The sequence below is a fragment of the Takifugu flavidus genome, chromosome 19 (assembly GCF_003711565.1).
Source record: "Takifugu flavidus isolate HTHZ2018 chromosome 19, ASM371156v2, whole genome shotgun sequence".
Lineage (NCBI taxonomy): Eukaryota > Metazoa > Chordata > Actinopteri > Tetraodontiformes > Tetraodontidae > Takifugu > Takifugu flavidus.
Window position 1 is genome coordinate 1,090,352 of NC_079538.1, and position 22,227 is coordinate 1,112,578.

At 43.3% G+C, this 22,227-nt stretch overlaps 1 protein-coding gene across 1 annotated transcript; it reads left to right on the forward strand.

The window, feature by feature from the left end:
* The first annotated feature begins 8,767 nt into the window (after positions 1-8,767).
* On the forward strand, positions 8,768-19,271 carry LOC130516445 (adhesion G protein-coupled receptor F5-like). Its single transcript, XM_057017520.1, has 21 exons — positions 8,768-8,915; positions 10,063-10,166; positions 10,241-10,415; positions 10,500-10,673; positions 11,301-11,453; positions 11,903-12,073; positions 12,250-12,279; positions 12,371-12,655; positions 12,733-12,821; positions 12,902-12,963; positions 13,335-13,456; positions 13,535-13,753; positions 14,107-14,319; positions 14,411-14,539; positions 14,616-14,797; positions 15,883-16,059; positions 16,169-17,548; positions 17,653-17,694; positions 18,170-18,220; positions 18,287-18,353; positions 18,588-19,271. The coding sequence occupies exons 2-21, from the start codon at positions 10,068-10,070 to the stop codon at positions 18,641-18,643; spliced, it is 3,876 nt and encodes a 1,291-aa protein (XP_056873500.1). The 5' UTR covers positions 8,768-8,915; positions 10,063-10,067; the 3' UTR covers positions 18,644-19,271.
* The last annotated feature ends 2,956 nt before the right edge of the window (positions 19,272-22,227 follow it).

Genomic DNA, 22,227 nt, shown 5'->3' on the forward strand with positions numbered 1-22,227 from the left:
TCAACGGGTGGGTTCTCACAACAGACACCCTGATCCATGCATGTCAACCTAGGTGGATCAGAACCGGCCTGCTCCCAAGTTGGGTTCTACTGCCCCCACCGCTCTCCTCTCTTCAGAAAGAGCCATGTGGATGCTTTCTCTGCAGCCTCCATGTTGTTATTAATGGCCCTCTTTCAAATAGTACCTATTATGTCTAGTATGCCATAAGCCTTGTTTAGGAGTTGCTGGTGAACCATGAGCTCCCCACCTCCACTGGCATGCATCTGGTGCGACAATCCTCCACCAGCTCTTCATGCTTCTACCTCTTTTCTCTTAAGCATCCTCCATTCTATGCTCTCAGGGAAGTGTCAGACCCTGAAAGACCAGTTGCTTTGTCCATCCATCCATCCATCCATTCTCTACCGCTTATCCGGGGTCGGGTCGCGGGGGCAGCAGCCTAAGGAGAGAAGCCCAGACTTCCTTCTCCCCAGCTACTTCCTCTAGCTCATCCGGAGGGATCACCAGGCGTTCCCAGACCAGTCGAGAGACATAGTCTCTCCAACGTGTCCTGGGTCTTCCCGGGGGTCTCCTACCGGAGGGACATGCCTGCTCCTCCTGAATCCGAGGTTCGACTATCCGGCAGACCCTCCTCTCCAGTACCCCTGAATAGACCTTACCAGGGAGGCTGAGGAGTGTGATCCCCCTATAGTTGGAACACACCCTCCGGTCCCCCTTCTTAAAAAGAGGGACTACCACCCCGGTCTGCCAATCCAGCGGCACTGCCCCCGATGTCCACGCGATGTTGCAGAGTCGAGTCAACCACGACAGCCCTACAACATCCAGAGGCTTAAGGAACTCTGGGCGGATCTCATCCACCCCCGGGGCCCTGCCACCGAGGAGTTTTTTGACTACCTCGACAACTTCAGCACCGGAGATATGAGAGCCCATCTCCAGGTCCCCAGGCCCTACTTCCTCACTGGAAGGCGTGTTGGTGGGATTGAGGAGGTCCTCGAAGTATTCCTTCCACCGATCCACAACATCCCGAGTTGAGGTCAGCAGCACACCATCACCACTATACACAGTGTTGACAGTGCACTGCTTCCCCTTCCTCAGATGCCGGATGGTGGTCCAGAACCTTTTCGAGGCCGTCCGAAAGTCGTTCTCCATGGCCTCACCGAACTCTTCCCATGCCCGGGTCTTTGCCTCGGCAACAGCCGTAGCTGCACTCCGCTTGGCACGCCGGTACCCATCTGCTGCCTCAGGAGTCCCACAGGCCAGTAAGGTCCGATACGACTCCTTCTTCAGCTTGACGGCATCCCTCACTGGTGTCCACCAGCGGGTTCGGGCATTGCCGCCATGACAGGCACCAACCACCTTGCGGCCACAGCACCGGTCAGCCGCTTCAACAATGGAGGCACGGAACATGGTCCACTCGGACTCAATGTCCCCCGCCTCCCCCGGGATATGGTCAAAGCTCTCCCGGAGGCGTGAGTTGAAGCTCCTTCTGACAGGGGACTCTGCCAGGTGTTCCCAGCAGACCCTCACAATACGTTTGGGCCTGCCAGGTCTGTCCGGCATCCTTCCCCACCATCGGAGCCAACTCACCACCAGGTGGTGATCAGTTGACAGCTCCGCCCCTCTCTTCACCCGAGTGTCCAGAACATGCGGCCGCAAATCCGATGACACAACCACAAAGTCGATCATCGATCTGCGGCCTAAGGCGTCCTGGTGCCAAGTGCACATGTGGACGCCTTTATGTCTGAACAAGGTGTTCGTTATGGACAATCTGAGACGAGCACAGAAGTCCAGTAACAAAACACAACTCAGGTTCAGATCAGGGGGGCCGTTCTTCCCAATCACACCTCTCCAGGTCACACTGTCATTGCCAACGTGAGCATTGAAGTCACCCAGGAGGACGAGGGAGCCCCCAGAAGGAGCACTCTCCAGCACTCCCTCTAAGGACTCCAAAAAGGGTGGATACGCTGAACTGCTGTTTGGACCATAGGCACAAACAACAGTCAGGATCCGTCCCCCCACCCGAAGGCGAAGGGAGGCTACTCTCTCATCCACCGGGGTAAACTCCAATATGCAGGCACTGAGCTGGGGAGCAACGAGAATTGCCACCCCTGCCCGTCGCCTCTCACCATCGGCAACTCCAGAGTGGTAGAGAGTCCAACCCCTCTCGAGAAAACTGGTTCCAGAGCCCTTGCTGTGCATCGAGGTGAGGCCAACTATATCTAGTCGGAACTTCTCAACCTCGCGCACCAACTCAGGCTCCTTTCCCACCAGAGAGGTGACATTCCATGTCCCTAGAGCCAGTTTATGCAGCCGGGGATCAGACCGCCAAGGTCCCTGCCTCCGGCTGCTACCCAAAACACAATGCAGTTGCTTTGTAGCCTCAGAAACCCAAACGATGTCTGGTCTCAATTTGGACTGGGTGATGTGTGGTGGAATTTTCAGTTGTCTCTCAGTTGCCTAATGTCATCTTCCAGTCTGTGGAGAGCAGATAAGCAGAGAAGTTCTTTGATGTTCTCAGGCTTCTGTCCTTCCTTGACATCCTGGATGGCCTTAACTGTAGCTTGAGTGTGTTGATCCCCTTGATCTCCCTGGTGATTGCCTCTACCATGGATTTAAGGTCTGAGTCATGTCTCCTTTGATAATGGCTTTCGCTCATTGCCCTAGCTGCTTGGGATGTACAGTGTCCTTGTCTTGGACCACAGGGAGCGTGCATATTTTTATATTTTTATATTTTGCCCCAGGATCCCAGGTTAGATGGGCTGGGGAGGACATCATAGACCCCTTAGTTTAAGAAATTTATCCGGGGGTTCCACTGCCAGATGTCCTTTCAGGTGATGTGCCGATCCACCGCCTGCTGCCACTTCATCCAGACACTTTGCTACCTCATGGCCACTGCTAATCTCTTCCTCAACTGAAGCTTGCAACTATTCCTGCACCATTCCATGCTATGTCCAGTCCCTTGCGCTGGTGGACTCATAAAGGGTTGATCTTAGACTTCTAATTCCAGGTCTGCCTTGTGCCACTGTATTTAGAATGGGTTGGTGTCAGATTGCTGGACTGCTTCTGCCACCACTTTTTCTCTGTCCTCACCACAATTCATGCCCTGGCATACTGCAGATTTCTCCATGCTGTACCAATATAAAAGGTAAAAGGTTGTCCTGCTCTGTCAACATTACAGGCAATTACGGTTTTGCTTTGTACACTGGTCCAAGATTTGCTGGAAATCTGTGATTTTTTTAAACATATCAGGCGAACAAAGAGTAAATGATAAGACGAGTCCTACATTTAATTTCTGACCCATAATATTGGCAGGGGTAGAGCTGGAGAATGAGGGCATGCATTAATTGTGTTTCTTAAGGGTTTCTATTGTCTCTGGCAGTGAGTATGAAACACCACAAAAAAGCACATGAAAATGGCAGCAACACAGGGCTAAATGGAAGAGTTAAGATTTGGAATGCAACCTGATTCCTGATTCCCTTCTTATGTACTTCCTATGTTCTCAAATAAGAACCAGTACGTAGGACGAGAGTGTGCATGCACATTTTATGTGTCATTATGTGCATGCACATTCAAGACTTGCATCAGGAATCTTTAAAGTTCATCTTTGTTATGATGAGATTCCAAAGCTTGCTGCTTAAAAAGTTCTGTGGCAGCTGATGTAACTGAGCATTGGGGTAAGGGGGAGTTTCCCTTTCAAATAAGTCTTTTGCATTGAGCTTAGAGATATAGCTCTGATTAAAACAGAGAAGAATGAGCAATAGTATTTGGCTGTAGTAATGTGGTTGCATTCCAGATCTCAACCCTTCCATTTAGCCCTGTGTGGCGCAGGTGTAAATCCACTCCACTGAAAAGTCCCAGAATTGTCAAATGACCCTGCAAAGTCAGACTCTACTCTCCTTAATGCTTAATGGTCCAAAATATGGCAACACCTCTTTTATCTGGTACCCCAAAAAAAATGGAGATCACATTTCTCTAGTTTAAGCAACACATCATTGGCTTCCTATTCACTTTTGAATTGATTTTAAAAACCTTTTTATTTGGTTTTAAATGTCTTCATGGTTGGCAGATTAGTAATGAGATTCTTCTTGTGGCGTAACCTGGACACATCTTCAGTACCTGAGTCACTCGGGTGACCCAGCCAGGGGTGATCAGGCCTCAACTTTTGTCCAGGTACACTGCATAAGCCCCTCCTCAACCAGAGCCAACCAAAGCCTGTCCAGAAGCTTCGATGATCTTCTTCATGGCTCTTTACCTGTCCAGTCTACAGATTCCCGATTTCTTCTCAACACATACAAAGGATCGATTTTATAGAGAGAAGTATCACAATAAAACGACCACTCATGTTAGGACTCATTTCCACTGCTGTTTGTGTCCCTGCAATTCGGATATTCATGCATTCAACAATATCATTAAATATTTCCAACACAACACAATTGAGAGGCCCGTTTCACCCTTCCGTGTCTAAATCGTAGCACTAAAATCATTCGAGTTATGCACAGATGAGTTCCAAAAATGAATTTCCTTTGTGTGAAAGTCTCTGTTGTCCTCTACTTTATGTAGTCACTGACACGAAGACAAATGCCCAATAGTCCAAGCAGATGCTGTGTAGCTTCTCCACGGCAGTGTGGATTCCCTGGGATTGGCCCACTCATTTGTCAATGTTTCGACAATATTTCCAGCTACTTGTGGTCAAGTGTTGAACATAGTGATTGAATACATGCTTCCCTTAGGAAACATTATTCAGCAGCATGGGATAAATTTTCATTGTTATGCTGATGACACTCAGCTATATTTATCCATGAAACCAGAGGAGACAGAGCAGTTAGTGAAGCTCCAGACCTGTCTTAAAGACATAAAGTCTTGGATGTCTTCAAATTTCCTTCTCCTTAACTCAGGTCATGGTGTTTGGTCCTGAACCTCTCAGGGATAGATTAGATCACATGATCACTCTAGATGGTATCTCATTAACATCTAGTCTCTGTGTGAGGAATCTTGGAGTAACCTTTGATCAAAATCTGTCCTTCAACTCACACATTAAAATAGTCTATAGGTGTGCCTTTTTTCACCTGAAAAACATTGCAAAGATTAGGAAACTACTGACGCGGCATGATGCTGAAAAGTTAGTCTATGCATTTTTTTACTTCCAGGCTGGACTATTGTAATTCTTTATTATCAGGGTGTCCAAACAACTCTTTAAGAAGCCTCCAGCTGATCCAAAATGCTGCAGCCAGAGTTCTGACAGGTATTGACAAAGGAGATCACATAACTCCTTTACTGGCGTCTCTTCATTGACTGCCCATTAAATTGAGAATATTTATTAAAACCCTTCTTCTGACCTACAAGGTCCTCAGAGGCCTAGCTCCATCCTACCTGGAGGAGCTAGTGACACCTTACCAACCCAATAGACCGCTCCACTCTCAGAATGCTGGTCTGCTTGTGGTCCCCAGATTCTCTAGGGGTAGAATGGGGGGCTGAGCATTTAGCTACCAGCCCCCCCCTGCTGTGGAACCAGCTCCCTGTCCAGGTATGGGAGGCTGACTCCATCTCTACTTTTAAAACTAGGCTTAAAACCTACCTCTTTGAAAAAGCTTATTATCACTAATTCTGTAGTTCCAGTTACTATCATAGACAGACAAATTATCATACTTAGGGGGTCGTCTAATCACTAGGTTAACATCTTAGTTATGCTGCTATAGGCCGGGGCTGCCAGGGTCCAGAATCATGATCACCTGACAGGCCTCTGTCACCACACTGGGTCATGGTTTCCTCTCCTCTCCTCTCCTCTCCTCTCCTCTCCTCTCCTCTCCTCTCCTCTCCTCTCCTCTCCTCCTCACCAAGTAGACCACTGTTGTTATTTCTTGTGTAGTTTTTCTGCTGCCCCACTCTTCTCTATTCATCTACAGGTATCGCAGCCTTCATAGCCATATGCTGACCTACTCACCTCCGACCCCGCTGACCCACTCAACTCGACTCTACCGGCAGCTTATTTTAATTAATATGTTGTATTTCTATGTTCTACCTATTCTCTCCTCTACCTGTCCTCCCCCCTTTTCCGCGCTCTCCCTTCCCAGGCCCCCCATCAGCAGGAGGGTACCCCTACATGAGTCTGGTCCTGCTCAAGGTTTCTTCCTGTTAAAGGGGAGTTTTTCCTTGCCACTGTTGCTTGTTCGGGGTCAGGCCCTGGGATTCTGTAAAGCACCTAGAAACAATTTTGATTGTAACAAATGCTATATAAATGAAGATTAAATTAATTTGCAAATATCAACATTTTGTAAGACTCCATAAAAGCACTGGAAAAACTACATTCTTCGTTCAGGGGTAGAGAAAATGAATCAGTTGTTTGGATGCTACCACATCTTCTGCATCCTCTTCTGTCCTAACGAAACAGGTCAAAAAATACTGTAATGTCAACCTCAATCAGGAGGACGTGGTTATGAAATGTCAACATCGTGGCTGCTGTGGTCTCCAAGAAATCCCAGAAAGAAAGAAGAAACACCCCATTCTATCACCCTGAAGATGTTTTCTGCTCACTCCATCACAAATTCCACACGGGATCCAAAAATACAACCTAACATGCAGATGTTTTCAGACTGATGTGTTTGGGGAAAGCAAAACACCTGGCTAGTGCTGTCCCACTGAGGTGTGTTTCTGATCCCGTCCATCTGCATCTCGCACAAAGAGAAACTCAACATCTTTCCTTTCATTCTTGGAGATATATTTTTTTTTATGGCAGGTCTCTGACCTTCACGATCAATAACCAATCAATGCAAAAACTGCACCTGTAGTACACTTTGTCGGTCATCAATGCTCAAAGAACCGGCCCAGTGAGCTGAATGACTTCCGACCAGTGGCACTCACTTTGGACCTTAGCTCTGGCATCTCCATCTGGCATCACGAAAACAACAGTTTCTCTCTGACTACTGTGTTTTTGGGTTGTGGGTCCACTGAAATTCTTTTTGGCTTTTGTTCGGTTTGTGGCTTTATAAGTAAGACAGAGCAACATTTGGTTGTCTACCTGCCACTTTTTTGCCACTCTTACGATACAGTGGCATTCTCACACTATTTGCTCAGCAGGGGAGAATTGGAATCGCTAATTACTGCTACTTTCAGAAGACAACAGTAAATTGTGTTGTTACAATTATAAGAGTTTCTGTTGTTTCTATTAGTACAATGATCATTCCAACCATAATAGTAGCTAGTGTTTACAATTTCTATGTCTAATTGTTATAGATCGTGATCACAATGTTCTGAGTTAAGCAATTGAGCATAAATGCAATTAAAGGTGTGAATGTATGTTGTGAGCAGGAATCCCAATGGTAACACACACACACAAACACACACATGAACTTCTCACCTGCTCAGCCTGGGATATTATTGTTGTTGGGAATAACAAAGTTAATGAAGCAAATGTAATATCCTGAACGCTAATGATCAGTCATGACGATGTGGTCCGTTGAGTCCAAATTAACAGGAAACAAGAAACAACAATAATCTCAGAGTAATTCCTCACGACCCATCACTTGGGAAAACACGCAAAGTTGTCAACAGATTGTTGCTCCCTGTTCCGATGCTGCTGCCTGTGATGTAATGGGGGTCAACTGGATTTCAGGGTGCATTACGTAATAGGAAATCTAAACAAAAATAAAACCTTTTGCTTGTAGTACCTCATCTGGTTCCTTTATGTTTCCCCCAACAATATTAAGTATAATGGTTTTTTTTTCTTTTTGAAGATATTAAAGCCGTTGTGTATGCAATAAATAATTTGATTAAAAGCTCAATCTGCGGCCACCTGTTGAGGACGTACGTCTTACAGTCTCTAATAATCTCAAACAAAGGTGCTGTGGGAAGGTCAGGCCTGAGCTTTGTAAGTAATCAAGCCTGTGACGGATCTTTGTCCCATTCATTCAACTATTGCATCTCCCTTCCCTCTGAAAAGTGATTACGTCGCATTCTTTTCAGCCAGTGGAAGAAACAGGCTGAAACAGAGGGGCTTGTGCTGGATCAAAGATCACTCACACATCTGTTCCAACGCAGATGGGTTCAGTTGATATTGAGCCTATACTGACAGCTTGAGAACTGTTGATTTTTGGTCACATAACTGTCCAATCCAAGAGGGTCAAAGAGACACTAAATATCCAGATACATTTGCCAGCTTGATATCAGCAATGAGCATAAGCTACCTTTCAACAAATGAAACTTTTCTTGATTATTATTCAATAAAACATTAATTATACAAGTAAATGCCTGATGGAGGATCCATCCTGAGCTTCACTCCACCACCACTGTGGACCAACCTGACCTGTATGAGGGGTGGAAGATATTCATTGATTTTAAATCCTAAAGCGTCTTGCAGTCATTTGTTTCGTGACGCATCACTCAGCTTTAGTGTTTTCTGGTGGGTCGAAGTCTGCAATATTTGCAAGACTGCGTGTTGTTTGTTTGTGTTGGCAGTGGTTCAATGTTGATCTGTTTGATTCTTTTTTACATCACTTTTTAGTTCTTTATAATCATTTTTAAAGCACACATTATTCTAGGTTAAGCAAGTTACAGCATGTTCCACTTTAATTGTAAAAAACAAGTGATTCGATTATTTGACAAGCTAAGCAATCTAAAATTCTAAATCAATGAGTGGAATCTTTTTATTATTTTTTACATTTTTTGTAGAAATGAAGATAACAGAAATTTCCTCCACCTGAGCATGACCATCCATCAGACACAAATTAAATGATCCTATTCACTCCGCTGGCTGCACTGTGAACAGCAGAGAAAATGTCACATGACTTGCTCGACAGGTGTGTGACTCAGAGTATTCCAGGAAGTTGCTGTAGTTTGCATTTAATTACCACTGTATTAGCAGACAAACAGTAACATGAGATTTCCTCTGCAACTGCAGCCCTGACAGGAGAGAGCAATAAAAGGTAAATATGGAAAATTTAAACCTGATTAAATGGCAAATTTTGCCTTACTTAATTCTGTATTGAAACCTAGAGAACTAGAACTAGGAGCAGTAGTCTAGACAGACATCATTATTTAACACTAAACTTTAGAGTTAACATGAAGACAGATATTATAACCCAGACGCAGGAGCAAAAAAGGTTTACCAAAAAACTAGAAACATCCCCTAAAGTTAAAGTTAATTCTCAGTTATCTTAATGTACCATGTGTGCAAAGACGACTGTGGAGGGAGATCATCCTGGACTATTGTAATGGGCTTAAAAGCTTCTCCACCAAGTCTTCATTTATCAAATATTTGACGGAAATGAAATCGGCAAATATAACCCCCTGGATCCAAAATGTGGTGTTTTAAGCCTGAAGACTTCTGTGATTCTGTTATCTCTTCATTTCTTTTTTGGTTCTCCACCAGGATCATGAAGCAACAAAGAGTTCCATTAAATGCACAAAACCTTTGAAAAAGGGCGTTCACAACTCATCTCTGTGGCCATTTAGTAGTTTTGCCAAGAGGAAAATAGATTACATTGTACAAGTGATGACACAATAATCAGCATTTAAAGAGTTTAAGGTTCCTCTAAATGTCCAAACAAAAATGCTCTTCAGTGCCATAGAAGATAGAATAAAACATAGAGTCTATGCTATCAGAAGCAGAAGAATGAAAACAGCACTTGGAGGAAGCACTGGTATAATTCAGGCTGTGTGGGAAATTCCACGCTCTTTAATCAATGTTGCTTAAATTCTGTTGACACCCGAGTGGCGAATGTGTCAGAATTGCATTGTAGCTGCTGACACGAAGGGAACAGAGCCATTACATGTGATGTGTACGTCTGCCATTAACAGGAAAATGTAATTAATTGAGAATTGTGCTGATGTGAACGTGTTATATGACCTTGTGGGAATTTTTATTCTCGTGTGTGCAGTGAAATGTGATCATATCGCTGCAAATCAATAAGTGACTGAAGTGATGAGGGCACAAAACGAAAGTTGTGTGTACAGGTTTTTAAAACCAAACAAGTTTCTTTGGTTTTAAAAACACTCAGTGTTAATTAAAGATTTTCATTGCATTTGCTTGGCAGTAAAAAAAAAACTGTGTTGATTGCGCTCTTTCTATAGTTGTCATGGCGTTAGAAACGGCAGGAAAAGGCACCCTCATTATTCTGGCCGTGCTCTGCCTGGACTTGCAGGGCAACGCTCAGCCGCTCGAGCTGAACTTTGAGGTAGGTGCAGTATTCTCTTACCAAGCCTCTTCATGCTTTTCAAGCATGCTTCTAATGGAAAGCCATTCCTCCAGGAAGCATCAAGGCCATTACTCATTCATGCAGCGCTCGAGAACGCTTCAGACTATTTAGTCCAAGTTACTCTGGCGCTGCCCAATCTGGAGTATCTGCAAACAGTGCTCAACACGCTCAGTTTTCCCATAATGTTCAATGAGGTTACTGAGATTAACAGCATCAACACTACGACAGGTTAGTACCTGCTATGCTGCATTATAGTTGCTCTCTTTGGTGTGTTTTCTGCGTACCTGTTAACCGACACTCTTTTTAACCCAGTGTGTACACAGACTGTATCTGGCAATGAGTGCAGATGCCAGCCGTCGTATGTTTGGCCACAGAATATCTGCTTCACTTATGGCACCTGTGACGGCATCATCGGCGACACCTGCAGCTGCATTAATGGCCTTCCACCCGAGGGACAACTGTGTTGGCCCAACGGCTCTCAGCCAGGCAGGTCCAGACTCTTGTCAGCATATCAGCAGCTGGAAAAGTGTGGTCATTTCTGACGGTTTATATAGTGGATAATCTTTAGGATTGAGGGAAACTGCTGCCCACATACATTTATACCTTCCTCATGCTTAGTAGATCCGATTCACTGGAATTCAAATGTCTTCTCTCACGTTTTTGCTTGCTTTTGGCTTAACAGTGTACTTTTGTAACTTTGTTTTGTATTTGCTGCTGCCTGTCTGAAATGATGCACATCAACTCGGATCGTGAAAAATGAGGAACTGCTTATTGACCCGAATCACTCAACTCCAAACACATCCTCTATTTTTTTTTCCCTAAACATGCAAATACAGTGTGCTTCCCTTCAGGCCCTCTGTTTCCTTCCACTGACAACAATTTGTGGGTCACATTAAGTGGCTGCAAAATTAAATGCGGTGTCAACACCAAGAGTTCCCCAATGTCAAACTAATGCATTAAATACAATATGTTAATATTCACAATTTACAGAACAATACCAGTGAAACACCAAAAGGATGTCTCCATATCGGGAGCGTATACTTCTTTAAGTGATCTCATAAATCTGTTGGTGTTATATTTTCTGTACTTAATAGAAAAATGTCTTTCCCACAGTCTGGGCTGATCTGGATGTAGAGGTGCGAGTTCCACTCTCTTTTGTTCCAGCAGCAGACGTGTTTAATACCATCAGGCGGATTCTGAAGGGGCTGCCGTTACCTCTGCACATCGCTGCATCGGTCAAAATAGTAGATGTGGCCTTCACTACAGGTCACGACCTTTGTTTGCTCCTGTGTTTTGCTCTCTGTCTAAATATATAGTGTAATCCTAAAGAACTTTAGTTTTGTCAGAATTTTGAACATTTTGAATTGCAGTGATTTCTCACTAAATAAGGAGCTGTTAGGAGCATATTTTGAGACCCATCTATTTGTGTTTGCACCTTTTACATTTCATTACTTTTCTGTTCAACTCATTTTGCACAGCATCCATTTCAATGGATTTAGATACACAGTCGTACAAAAACTCACTTTAGCTTTAGTTCACTTAACTTTTCAATGTTTCTTAACTTGAATGTTCAGTTCAAGAGACACACCCTGAGGTGTCTTAAAGGGGCAGAACACCTCTAACTCTTTTTAATTAAACTACTTTTTTGTAATCGTTTATGAGGTATTATAGATATTGATATTGACAGATATTCTGCTGTTTACTATCTTTTGAAGGGTGCGCTTCAAACACCAATGAAACACTGCAGTGTCACTGTGAGGAACAGTTTTTCTGGTCATGTGACCTGTGTGAGGCCTATGGTGCCTGCAAAAGTCCCAGTGTGACGGGCCCCTGTCAGTGCATTAATCAGCTTCCACCTGACGGACAACTGTGCAGAGCAACGCCAAGTGAGCTTCACCGTTGTACTGTTCTTATTGAACTAGCAGTATTAAACAATCTGTAACAATGTTGTTCACAATATATATTTTTAGCATTAATGATTGATTAATTATAGACACACAGTGATTCCGTTTGCTTTATGTTTATCTCATGGAGACAAAAACAAGTTTTTTCTGCTCCATAGATATCACACAATGTCCAGCCACCACTCCTGGTAGGAGGTTTCTTCTCTTGGTTTTCTATAGCATAAGAAACAATATGAAAGGTCATTTCCTGCTATTAAGGGTTGCATGCATCTTATACAGGGAGCATGTCAACAACAACAGCACTACCAACAACAATGACATCCACAGACCCAACAACAGCAACGCCAACGATCATGGCGTCGACAACAACAATGACATCCACAGACCCAACAACAGCAACGCCAACGATCATGGCGTCGACAACAACAATGACATCCACAGAACCAACAACAGCACCGCCAACGACCACGGCATCGACACCAATAACGAGGACATCGGCAACAGCAGCGACAACAAGGCCGACCTCGACAGCATCAACAACGACGGCACCACCAATAATTGAGGGTATTTGACTCACAGAATGTGTGAAAGTTGAGGCGGAGCACATTCCGTCCTCGCGTTAACGCACCTGTCGGTTGCAGAGAGGCTGTTGTCATTTACGCTGGACCTCGAATTTGATCCTTCATTCAATTCATTAAGCAATGAACTTTACCAATACACCTCCAGTGTTGTAAGTTCTGATTTCACATCTACGCTCAATCACACTGCCAAAGACGGTCTCATTTTGAAAGGCTGCGACTCTGATTACAGATCCAAAGAGAATGTAGGAAGCACATTTCAGGTCTGGAGAACATAGAGATAAAGGAGTTCAGGTGAGTCCCTTTGACTGTCACTCCTTTTATTACTGCAGTGGAAGATATTGAAATGTTAAAATTTGTGTTAAAAAATGTATAAGTCTGTGTTTTGGGTTCAAACCATCACTAAAAGTTGGACCCTTGTGAGGACTCTTGGAAGCACAAACCAGACATGTTCAGCTTTCCTTCTTTCCCACTCAGGTCTGATCTAGGCCCACTTCAGAACACTTCAGAACATCCACTTTGTTCTCTTTTCTGGACCTTTCCTTTTGCTTCTGCTCATAGCTTTGATCTAAGAGAACTCTTCCTTTTCATTTATCTCAAACATTTCCGTAATAAAACCTCTGTTGGCTGGTGAATCCTAATCACGGCTCTGGTTCATCGGACAGGCCCGGGAGCACTGTTGTTGACTACATTGTAAAAGCGACTTATATTCAAGATGTGGAAATCATTGCGGCAGAGACGGGAATATTTAACAAGCTGGCGGAAAATTATTCCATGATTCTTGACAGTAAGAAAGTACAAGCAGCACATTTTCGGTGTTAAGGTGAAGCTCTCGCGGCGCTGATGTGTCTTTTTCTGTTTGAAGATCAGACACCCTTGCAGTTTGAGCCACCTGAAGTGTTTTTTGGAAGAAGTGTGACTGTGACATGTGGCCCCCCACCAAGGGAACTTGGTTTTGGTCCCAACACCAAAGCAGAGTGGAGACTGAATGGTGCGCTCGTACATGAAGACGAGCTACATCGTTTTTCAAGCAGGGACGGAGCAGCGACGTTAACAATATCCACTTTTTTTGTGACTGACAATGGTGAGAACATCCCCATCTAGGTCACAACATGACAGGAGGTGAACAGCCCTCCAGGTTCAGTCAGGCACTGCAGCAGAGGCAGCAGTTCAACATTCCGCTGTAACTTCAGTGTAAGACACGCCCTGGTGACGCTCATGCTCACAAACCCTCAAAGCTGCTTTTGTTTCTCATCAAACGCATCCATCAAAAGAACAATGGGGACAGATTTCCCTGAGAAGGAGTGAAGCCATGGGTCTTTATCAGCATTGAGCCTTGAACAGGTCCCTGATACCTGCCTGAAATAGGAAGCACCCACGAGTTCTGAATCTCTCGCATGACATGACGTCATAACTAATGATGCTCTTTGTTCGCAGGGAAATATGAGTGCAAGCTGACAGACAGCAGTCTGAGCCTGAATATAGTGGTCAGGCAGAAATCCAGCGGATCATTTACTCTGAAAAGTACACCACTCATACAAGTAACACCAGTCAGACTACAAGTTGCATGTAAGGTCGGGAAGGAAGTCTTCCTCAAGTGCTCTGTTAACAGCCCCTATACTGTTGTGTTTAAGGACATACCTGCCGCAGGTAAACATGGTTAAATTATTATTATAAAATTATGGTTTCTGCTCATGGATTTTAAGCTTCGCAGGACTTTGAGTTTCTTCTGTGTGTTTAGGTGAAGGTAGTGAGATCTCCCATCGGTTTTCCATCCCCAGCTGTCAAACCACACAGCAGACGTTCATCTGTCAGGAGAAAAACTTTATAGAATACAAGGAAGAGATAGTGCTGGTGTTGTCCACAAAGAGTAAAAGTTGTACATTTATAGTCACACATAGGTCAATGTGTCTGTTTTTATACTCCAAAAATGTTCTCCTCTTTAGATTTTGTGTGTTTCAATGACTTGGTCTTCGGGGATGGAATGCTTGACGATGAAGCTGTAGGTCCCTGCGAGCCAAACGAAGTGGGCGAACAGACAGCTGTTTGTCGAGCTAACGGTGTTTGGGAATTAAGTCGTAACGGGTGCATCCTAAAACCGATTCAGGAGCTGCTGGAACAGTCACAGGTGACTTATTTTTAATCTGATAAGGTTTAGTTAGTCCCCTATGAACACTTTCAGAACTCAAAAAGGTTTTAACAAATGTTTCTTTCAAGTTACTTTTCCAAATGTCTCATAATAACTGTCAATCAATCAATCAATCTTTATTCATATAGCATCTGTTACAATCAAAATTGTTTCTAGGCGCTTTCCAGAATCCCAGGGCCTAACCCCAAACAAGCAACAGTGGCAAGGAAAAACTCCCCTTTAACCGGAAGAAACCTTGAGCAGGACCAGGCTCATATAGGGGGACCCTCCTGCTGAGGGCTGATTGGGTAGAGAGAGAGGAGAAGGCGGGAGGACAAATGAGGGTAGTTTAGAGGGGTTGCATGCTCTTTTCATTTGTGCCTGCATGCTTCCAGCTCTCTCTTGCTATAAATCACTGTGTTTGATGCAGAATGCTACATGCTACATGTAGCATTTGTTACAGTTGTCAGATGCAATCTATCATTTGTTCTGGAGACAATTTTAACATGACAGCAATAATTAGGTAAATAGTTCTCGGTCTTGTCCAAACATGAAATCCAAGGTAGTTTTCTCTGTCAACTGGACTGGGTTTCTTCTCTTGAAGACGTTTCGCCTTCTATCCAGAAGGCTTCTTCAGTTCAGTTCAGTTCTTCTGGCCTTCTGGATAGAAGGCGAAACGTCTTCAAGAGAAGAAACCCAGTCCAGTTGACAGAGAAAACTACCTTGGATACAATGACCTGGATGACTGAGAATTTACACAGACACCAAACATGAAACCTCAACATTTTCTAACACTTTTACCACTTTGTGTGGCCCTTGGAATACACTTTTACTGCACTGCTAGAATAGCTGCAGGGCAGTTACTGAAGCCTGGGAAATTTGTTTGCTTTTCAGGGTTTCAAGAGTTGTTGCAGAACCAAAAAAAAGAAAAAGAAAAATCATGTATAACGTGTGTAACTGTAGAGCCCATAATGCAACATTGGCGCCATCTAGTGGTCGTATTTCGCTTTAGCATATTTAGCGTTCTCGTTCACTCTGGCCTTCAAATACACAGGTGAATGTCATTTGTCATTTACCTCTTACAGAAGCTGAACAACAATTCACTGCCAGTGTTCTTGGACCAACTTAGGAGCACCACTGAAAACTTTACAAAAGAAGTGGTGGAATCCACACCAACCATCACTGCTATTGTTGACATTCTTGAGAATGTAGGCGAAAGAATGATTTTACTAGTTATTCCGATCACCAAGACTTCAATAGAGGTACGTGAATTAATCCAGAAATGTCAAATTTGTTTAATGTTTAATTAAAATCTTGTCATTAGCGTTTTTATCATTGAAATATTAAGCTAATACTCTATTCTTTCCACAGAATGTTCTCATAACTACAGGAATTCTTACTATTGATGAAGGAAAGGAATCATGGGATTTCATAAATTTCAATGACACCCAAATTATGTCCGACACAAAAAGTAACATCCCCAAAGTTCAAACTGTCAGTGGCAACTTGTTAAGGTCTCTGGAGATTTTAACAAGTGGCCTCTCCAATGATTCCTTTGACGTTCACACCCCTTTTATTATCCTCAACAAAACGACATTCAGCAATACTTTTGCTGCCGACTTCAATTCTTCGGTACAGATCGAAATACCTGCCGCTGGTTTAGAGACAAACTCCCTCACGGTCATGACCTTTAACTCCATGGATAATGTGCTCCCTCCCAGAGACAAAGTCAACTCCGGTCTCACAATCATCAATGGGAAGGTTGTTCTGATTCAGTCCAATGGCAACATTCGAAATGTCTCATTGAGTTTTGATATCCAGAATGATACGTTTAGCAGCCCCCAGTGCGTCTTTTGGAACTTCACCCTCTTTGACCGTCTGGGTGGATGGGACAGCAAAGGCTGTGAGTTGGTCGGGTTTGTCAACGGAACTGTGACCTGCAACTGCAACCACCTGACCTCCTTCTCCATCCTCATGTCACCCTTCAGTCTCAATAACCCTGCACTGGACTACATAACCTTCATTGGAGTCGGAATATCCATGGCTTCACTGGTCATATGCATCATCATCGAAGCTGTCATCTGGAGCAAAATAAGCAGGAACAACACCTCGTACCTGCGCCACGTTTCCATAGTTAATATCGCCGTTTCTCTCCTCATCGCAGACATCTGGTTCATAATCGGAGCAGCTATTTCAGATGCAGAGGAGACCAACATAGCTGCATGTATGGCAGCCACATTTTTCATCCATTTTTTCTACCTCGCTCTGTTCTTCTGGATGTTAGCCTCCGCTTTGCTGTTGCTCTACCGCACAGTCAGTGTCTTTGACGACGGACTGTCCAAACAATCGATGTTAGCTATTGGATTTTGTCTGGGCTACGGGGCCCCCCTCATCATCGCAGTGATAACGATTGCTGTAACTGCACCCAGCAAACGCTACATCCGAGCTACTGGTGTCTGCTGGCTCAACTGGGACGAATCCAAGGCTCTTCTGGCATTTGTGATCCCAGCACTCTTGATAGTAGTTATTAACCTTTTGATCCTCATTGTGGTGTTGTACAAAATACTGAGGAGACGCGCAGTGGGAGATGCAGCACAAGCCGAGGAGAGACACGTCCTGGTGGTCATTGCGCGGGCGTTGGCCGTCCTAACACCATTTTTTGGATTAACGTGGGGTCTAGGGGTCGGAACCATGGTGTCTCCTTTCAACGAGGGAATCCATATTGCATTTGCTTTCTTCAACTCACTACAGGTACAAAATCTACCACTCTGCTATTTTTACCCAGCTGCTAAACATTCAATACATGAAGGGATTCAATTTGGAATTTGGTCCAAATTTGTATATCTTCTTTAAAGGGTTTCTTCATATTGCTGTTCGGAACACTGTTGGACAAGAAGGTATGTTTTTAAGAAGTGTGTGTGTGTGTGTGTGTGTGTGCGTGCGCGTGTGTGTGCGTGTGTGTGTGTTGCTTGTAATTACTGTGTACCAACATTCCTACACTCCTGTTTTACTAGCAAAGAGAGGACATTTTTGGGAAGTAAGGACATTTGGGCTGGTTCTCACCATTTCAATAAACTCTTTGAGGGTTACGGCCTGGTTTTAAGTTTGAGGTTGAAATTGGGTTTAGGTCAAGGTCAAGGGTCAGGGGGTTATTTGGGAGGGTTAGGGTAAGGGGCTGGTTAATGCATTATGCCTATGAAAGTCCTCACAAAGAGAGAAGTACAAGGGTGTGTGTGTGTGTGTGTGTGTGTGTGTGTGTGTGTGTGTGGTGTGTGTGTGTGTGTGTGTGTGTGTGTGTGTGTGTGTGTGTGTGTGTGTTTAAAGCTGATTCCAAAGAAATGCATCCACTACTACAAGTTTGAAACATTTCAGGTGCGGTCGGAAATCGCAATAATGTCACAAGCTTCAAAAAGCGGGACAAGGGTAGGTTTCATGACCTTTGTCTTTCTAAAAATAGCACAGTGATTTAAGTGGTGCTCTTTGTTTCAGTCAAACAGCGAAGGAACTACATCGTCCAGCGGATTGGGATTTTTTCGGAACTGGAGGAGAGGAAGAGGTACGGCAGTAGTAACACAAAATGCCTGTAGTGGCAAAATAAAACTTTCAACTGCTCTTATCTCCACATGAGAGCAGTTGAACAAAGACAAAACAGGATCTCCTTTATTACACTAATATACTTATCTATTAAATTAAAACAGATTAGAGGAAAACAGCAATTATTTTTGAAAGAGTATAATTGGAAGAATCAGGTAAAAACTGAATCAAATGTGTCTGTTTTGTTGGTTTTCAGATGGTTACAATATATCGAGCACCTCTGGTGGATCTAACAGCTACAGCAACACGTGAGCACCCAACAGGTGGGTCCGAGACCCCTGGAACCACCACTGCAGCTGCTTCTCGCATAGCTTCATCTCTCCAATAGTTCAGCTCTTATAGAAAGTTGAACTGAGTTATTGTGATGTTACAGTAACAAGAAAAATGCAGTGAGAACATATTGATTTATGGTTTATGGTACCGCTGCTCAACTGCATTTTCCACCACTTATTATTAAAGTTCATATTAGATTTTGTATTTCGGAGGCCATTATTAGTGCAAATACTGTATCTGTGCGTAGTGTGTTTGTTATTAGCTATTTAATTTCTTATGACATTTCCCTTGTAGCCAAACTCTTCTGATTATTGAACTAATGAATATTGTAGCCAAGAGTTTTAGGATTGTTAGCATTGAGCAGGTGCGGTAGTCCTTTTCTTTGATGTATGTCCGTATAAAACCTGCACTGTTACTTTATTCATATTGCAGCACAGTTGATTTGTCTGTTTCTGTTCTGTTTTTTACTCCTCACACTTGACTCTTGTTCCTCTAAAGACCATGATTTATGTCTCAAAGTCACTTAAATGTCTTGTACATTTCAAGATAAAATGATGAATGCTGAATTAAGTCTAAAGGAGTCTTTAAGTTCAGACATACAGACAAACACGTGTCACGAACATACTCGTGGTGTTTACCTGGACATTTCTAAAGGACACTTTGGTTGCGTCCCTTTGTAGGGGACGAAGCATGAAGCATTTTTGGTCTCGGAATTAGATGGTAACAGTTTTCCTATAACGTTCATGAATCCCAATTTAAGGATCAGCAGGGCTGACTGGTGATCAAAGATTGATCTGTTTAATGGGAGCAACTTCAGTTCCTTCCCTGGACTTTGTAGTTTCAGTGTGGGCATTTTCCCTCCCTTATTTTGCAGCAAAGGTTTAACAATAAGAGTTAATAACACCCCATGAAGGGGAAGTAAATGAATATGGAGAGGTTGCCGTTAGCTAAACCTTCACCATTAACCACGTTATCTCTTTCTGGATCGTGGGGAGGGTGCACACTTTTGGATCCTGTTAACACCCTAACTTCCTTCCACTCTCTAAGTGTTCTTTAGTTCAAAATTGTTCAGAATATCATTAACTTTTAGATATTCCCGTGTTCTCACTGGTCACAGTTGCTAAAACAGGAGTTTGACTTTAGGGGCCAACATATTTTCTTGTATTGGACTATTCTTGTACAAGAAATTCTCTTCAGAAGTCTGATGTTTTTGTTTTTAACATGATGACATTAAGCGTTAAAGTGTTAAAGACTTTGGGACTCATCATCTGTCACCATCATCCACACACCAGCTTATACTCGCAGGTTTTGTGTAACTCTCCACCAATAAAATATCCACAAAGTAGATGCAAAATGTCCGGCATCTTGGTTTACTTTGCCAATCAAATCATTCAGACGAGGCCGGCTGTCTTACACAGACCAGTGAACTTGCTTATACAGGGCTGCCATCACAATGACAAATTGACTCAGAGGGGACAATCAGGCAAATCGAAGCCAAACGGGAAATAGCATTAGCCAAAGAAGAGGTTTAAAGGTTGGGGGCGTTGTGGAGGGGAAGGGGGGGTAGAGTGATTACCTCCTAATTGGGTGTGAAACCTTTGTGTTTACTAGACCAAAAACTTGAAGGGGATTTAAATCTCCAGAGTTGTGCTTGGTGGACACAGTTAATGTCTCTCTGCCCACCAATAGAACCACATACAGGAGTAAAACACATCTTCCTTGGCTCTATCGGCCAACTCAGAACCCATACATCCACGATACGAACCTCAGGGGAATGCTTATGTTTACTAAAGATCTCCAGGAGGGTTCATAGTTCCGCTGTTGTATTGTGAAGATCGAAGCTCTTTGACCCTTCGAAGGACAGTGTTTGATTTGGTAAACAAATATTCATTCAAACCCGGAGGATCTGCATTTGGACCAACCAGGACGACCAAACTCAGACATGCCAACCATGCAAATGGTCTCCCAGCACAAAGTCCAGGTATCAGTTGTCCGGTGGTAGCCCTCCCCAAAGCCCCGCGTGGCCCAACCCAAGCTTGATAACGGATGAGCAGGTTTAGGGCCGAAATCTGGCGTGGACGCTTATAGATCACATGAATAATTGGGTCTGAATCCTTTTGCTTCTGAATAATTGTTGTGTTCTACATAAAGCTACTAAGTGTTAATCAAAGGTAAGACCTTAATATTTGATTGTCTTGGGTGATATGAAAGGGAGATGAACTGGTCTAAGTCTAAAATTGTTGTACCATACATACATTCTAACAGAAATATGAGTTTTGGTAATTAAAAGCAAACAGGTGAAAAATTACAGCTATCAAAGTTACATACAATAAATATGATAATGTTTGTGACTATTTGAGTCCATTGTTTGTTCAGGAGACATTAACGAGCTCACCAATATAAAACGTGAGGACGCCGATCTGTGTGAAGGAATTTCAGCTTGAAATAATGAAGGTTGTTCATGTATCACATCTTAAGATGTGGCAGTCAAAGATGATTTTACAGTATATGGAGGCCACTCATTAATTAAACTAGGGGCTCCGGCTGCACTTCAGAAATGATAGCACTTTTTTAATTAACTCACAACATTGCATCATACTGTATGTTGCCAATATTATTTAATGGTGGCCTTGAGGGTTTGTTTATTTGTTTGTGACCACCTTCAGATACCACAAAATGAAGTAGTTATTCTTCTAAGGGTCCTTGTATTACATTTTTCATTAATATTATCATCTTAGAGACATAAAATTCATACTAACGGTCCTTTCAAAAGCTTGTTTATTTTGTTTCTGACTGGTACCAAAATAAATAAAAGCCAATAGAGAAAGAAAAAGACAGAAAGAGAAGTGGAGACAAAAACCGAACTCTCCTTAAATTTTGGGATCAGAAGATAATTTCAGTTCACCAGTGAGAAGCATTAAATTGTCTTCAAGTTATCAAATCAATCAATCAATCAATCTTTATTTATATAGCGTCTGTTACAATCAAGATTGTTTCTGCTGATGGGGGGGCTGCGTAGAGAGGGAGGAGAGGTAGAGAAGAAAATAGGTAGAGATCAGGGAAATACATTAATTATAACAAACTGCTGTTATAAGAGTAGAGTGGGTCAGCAGGGTCGAAGGTCAGCAGGTCAGCATACAGCTATGAAGGTGGCTAGACTAGCCATGACCCAGCAAGATTCCAGCAGCCTGGTGATCAGGTGATCATGTTTCTGGTCCCCGGCAGCCTTGGCCTATAGCAGCATAGCTAAGATGTGACCTAATGATTAGACGACCCCCTAAGTATGATAATTTGTCTGCCTATAATAGCAACTGGAACTACAGAATTAGTAACACTAAGCTTTTTCAAAGAGGAAGGTTTTAAGTCTAATCTAAAAAGGAGCGATGGAGTCAGCCTCCCGTACCTGGACAGGGAGCTGGTTCCATAGCAGGGGGGCCTGGTAGCTAAATGCTCACCCCCCCATTCTACTCTACCAATGAAAGCTTTACTTTTGTAAACCTACAAAGAGGAGATGAAACAGGTATTTAAAGATCAACTGATCCTGAACTTCCAGGTCGTTCTAT

Bases quoted from the DNA above. Each gene is read 5' to 3' on its own strand.
- LOC130516445 (XM_057017520.1), top strand. From the start codon at position 10,068: ATGGCGTTAGAAACGGCAGGAAAAGGCACCCTCATTATTCTGGCCGTG. The intron at 14,540-14,615 runs GTAAAAGTTGTA...TCTCCTCTTTAG, and splicing joins GCTGGTGTTGTCCACAAAGA to ATTTTGTGTGTTTCAATGAC. The intron at 17,549-17,652 runs GTACAAAATCTA...TCTTCTTTAAAG, and splicing joins CTTTCTTCAACTCACTACAG to GGTTTCTTCATATTGCTGTT.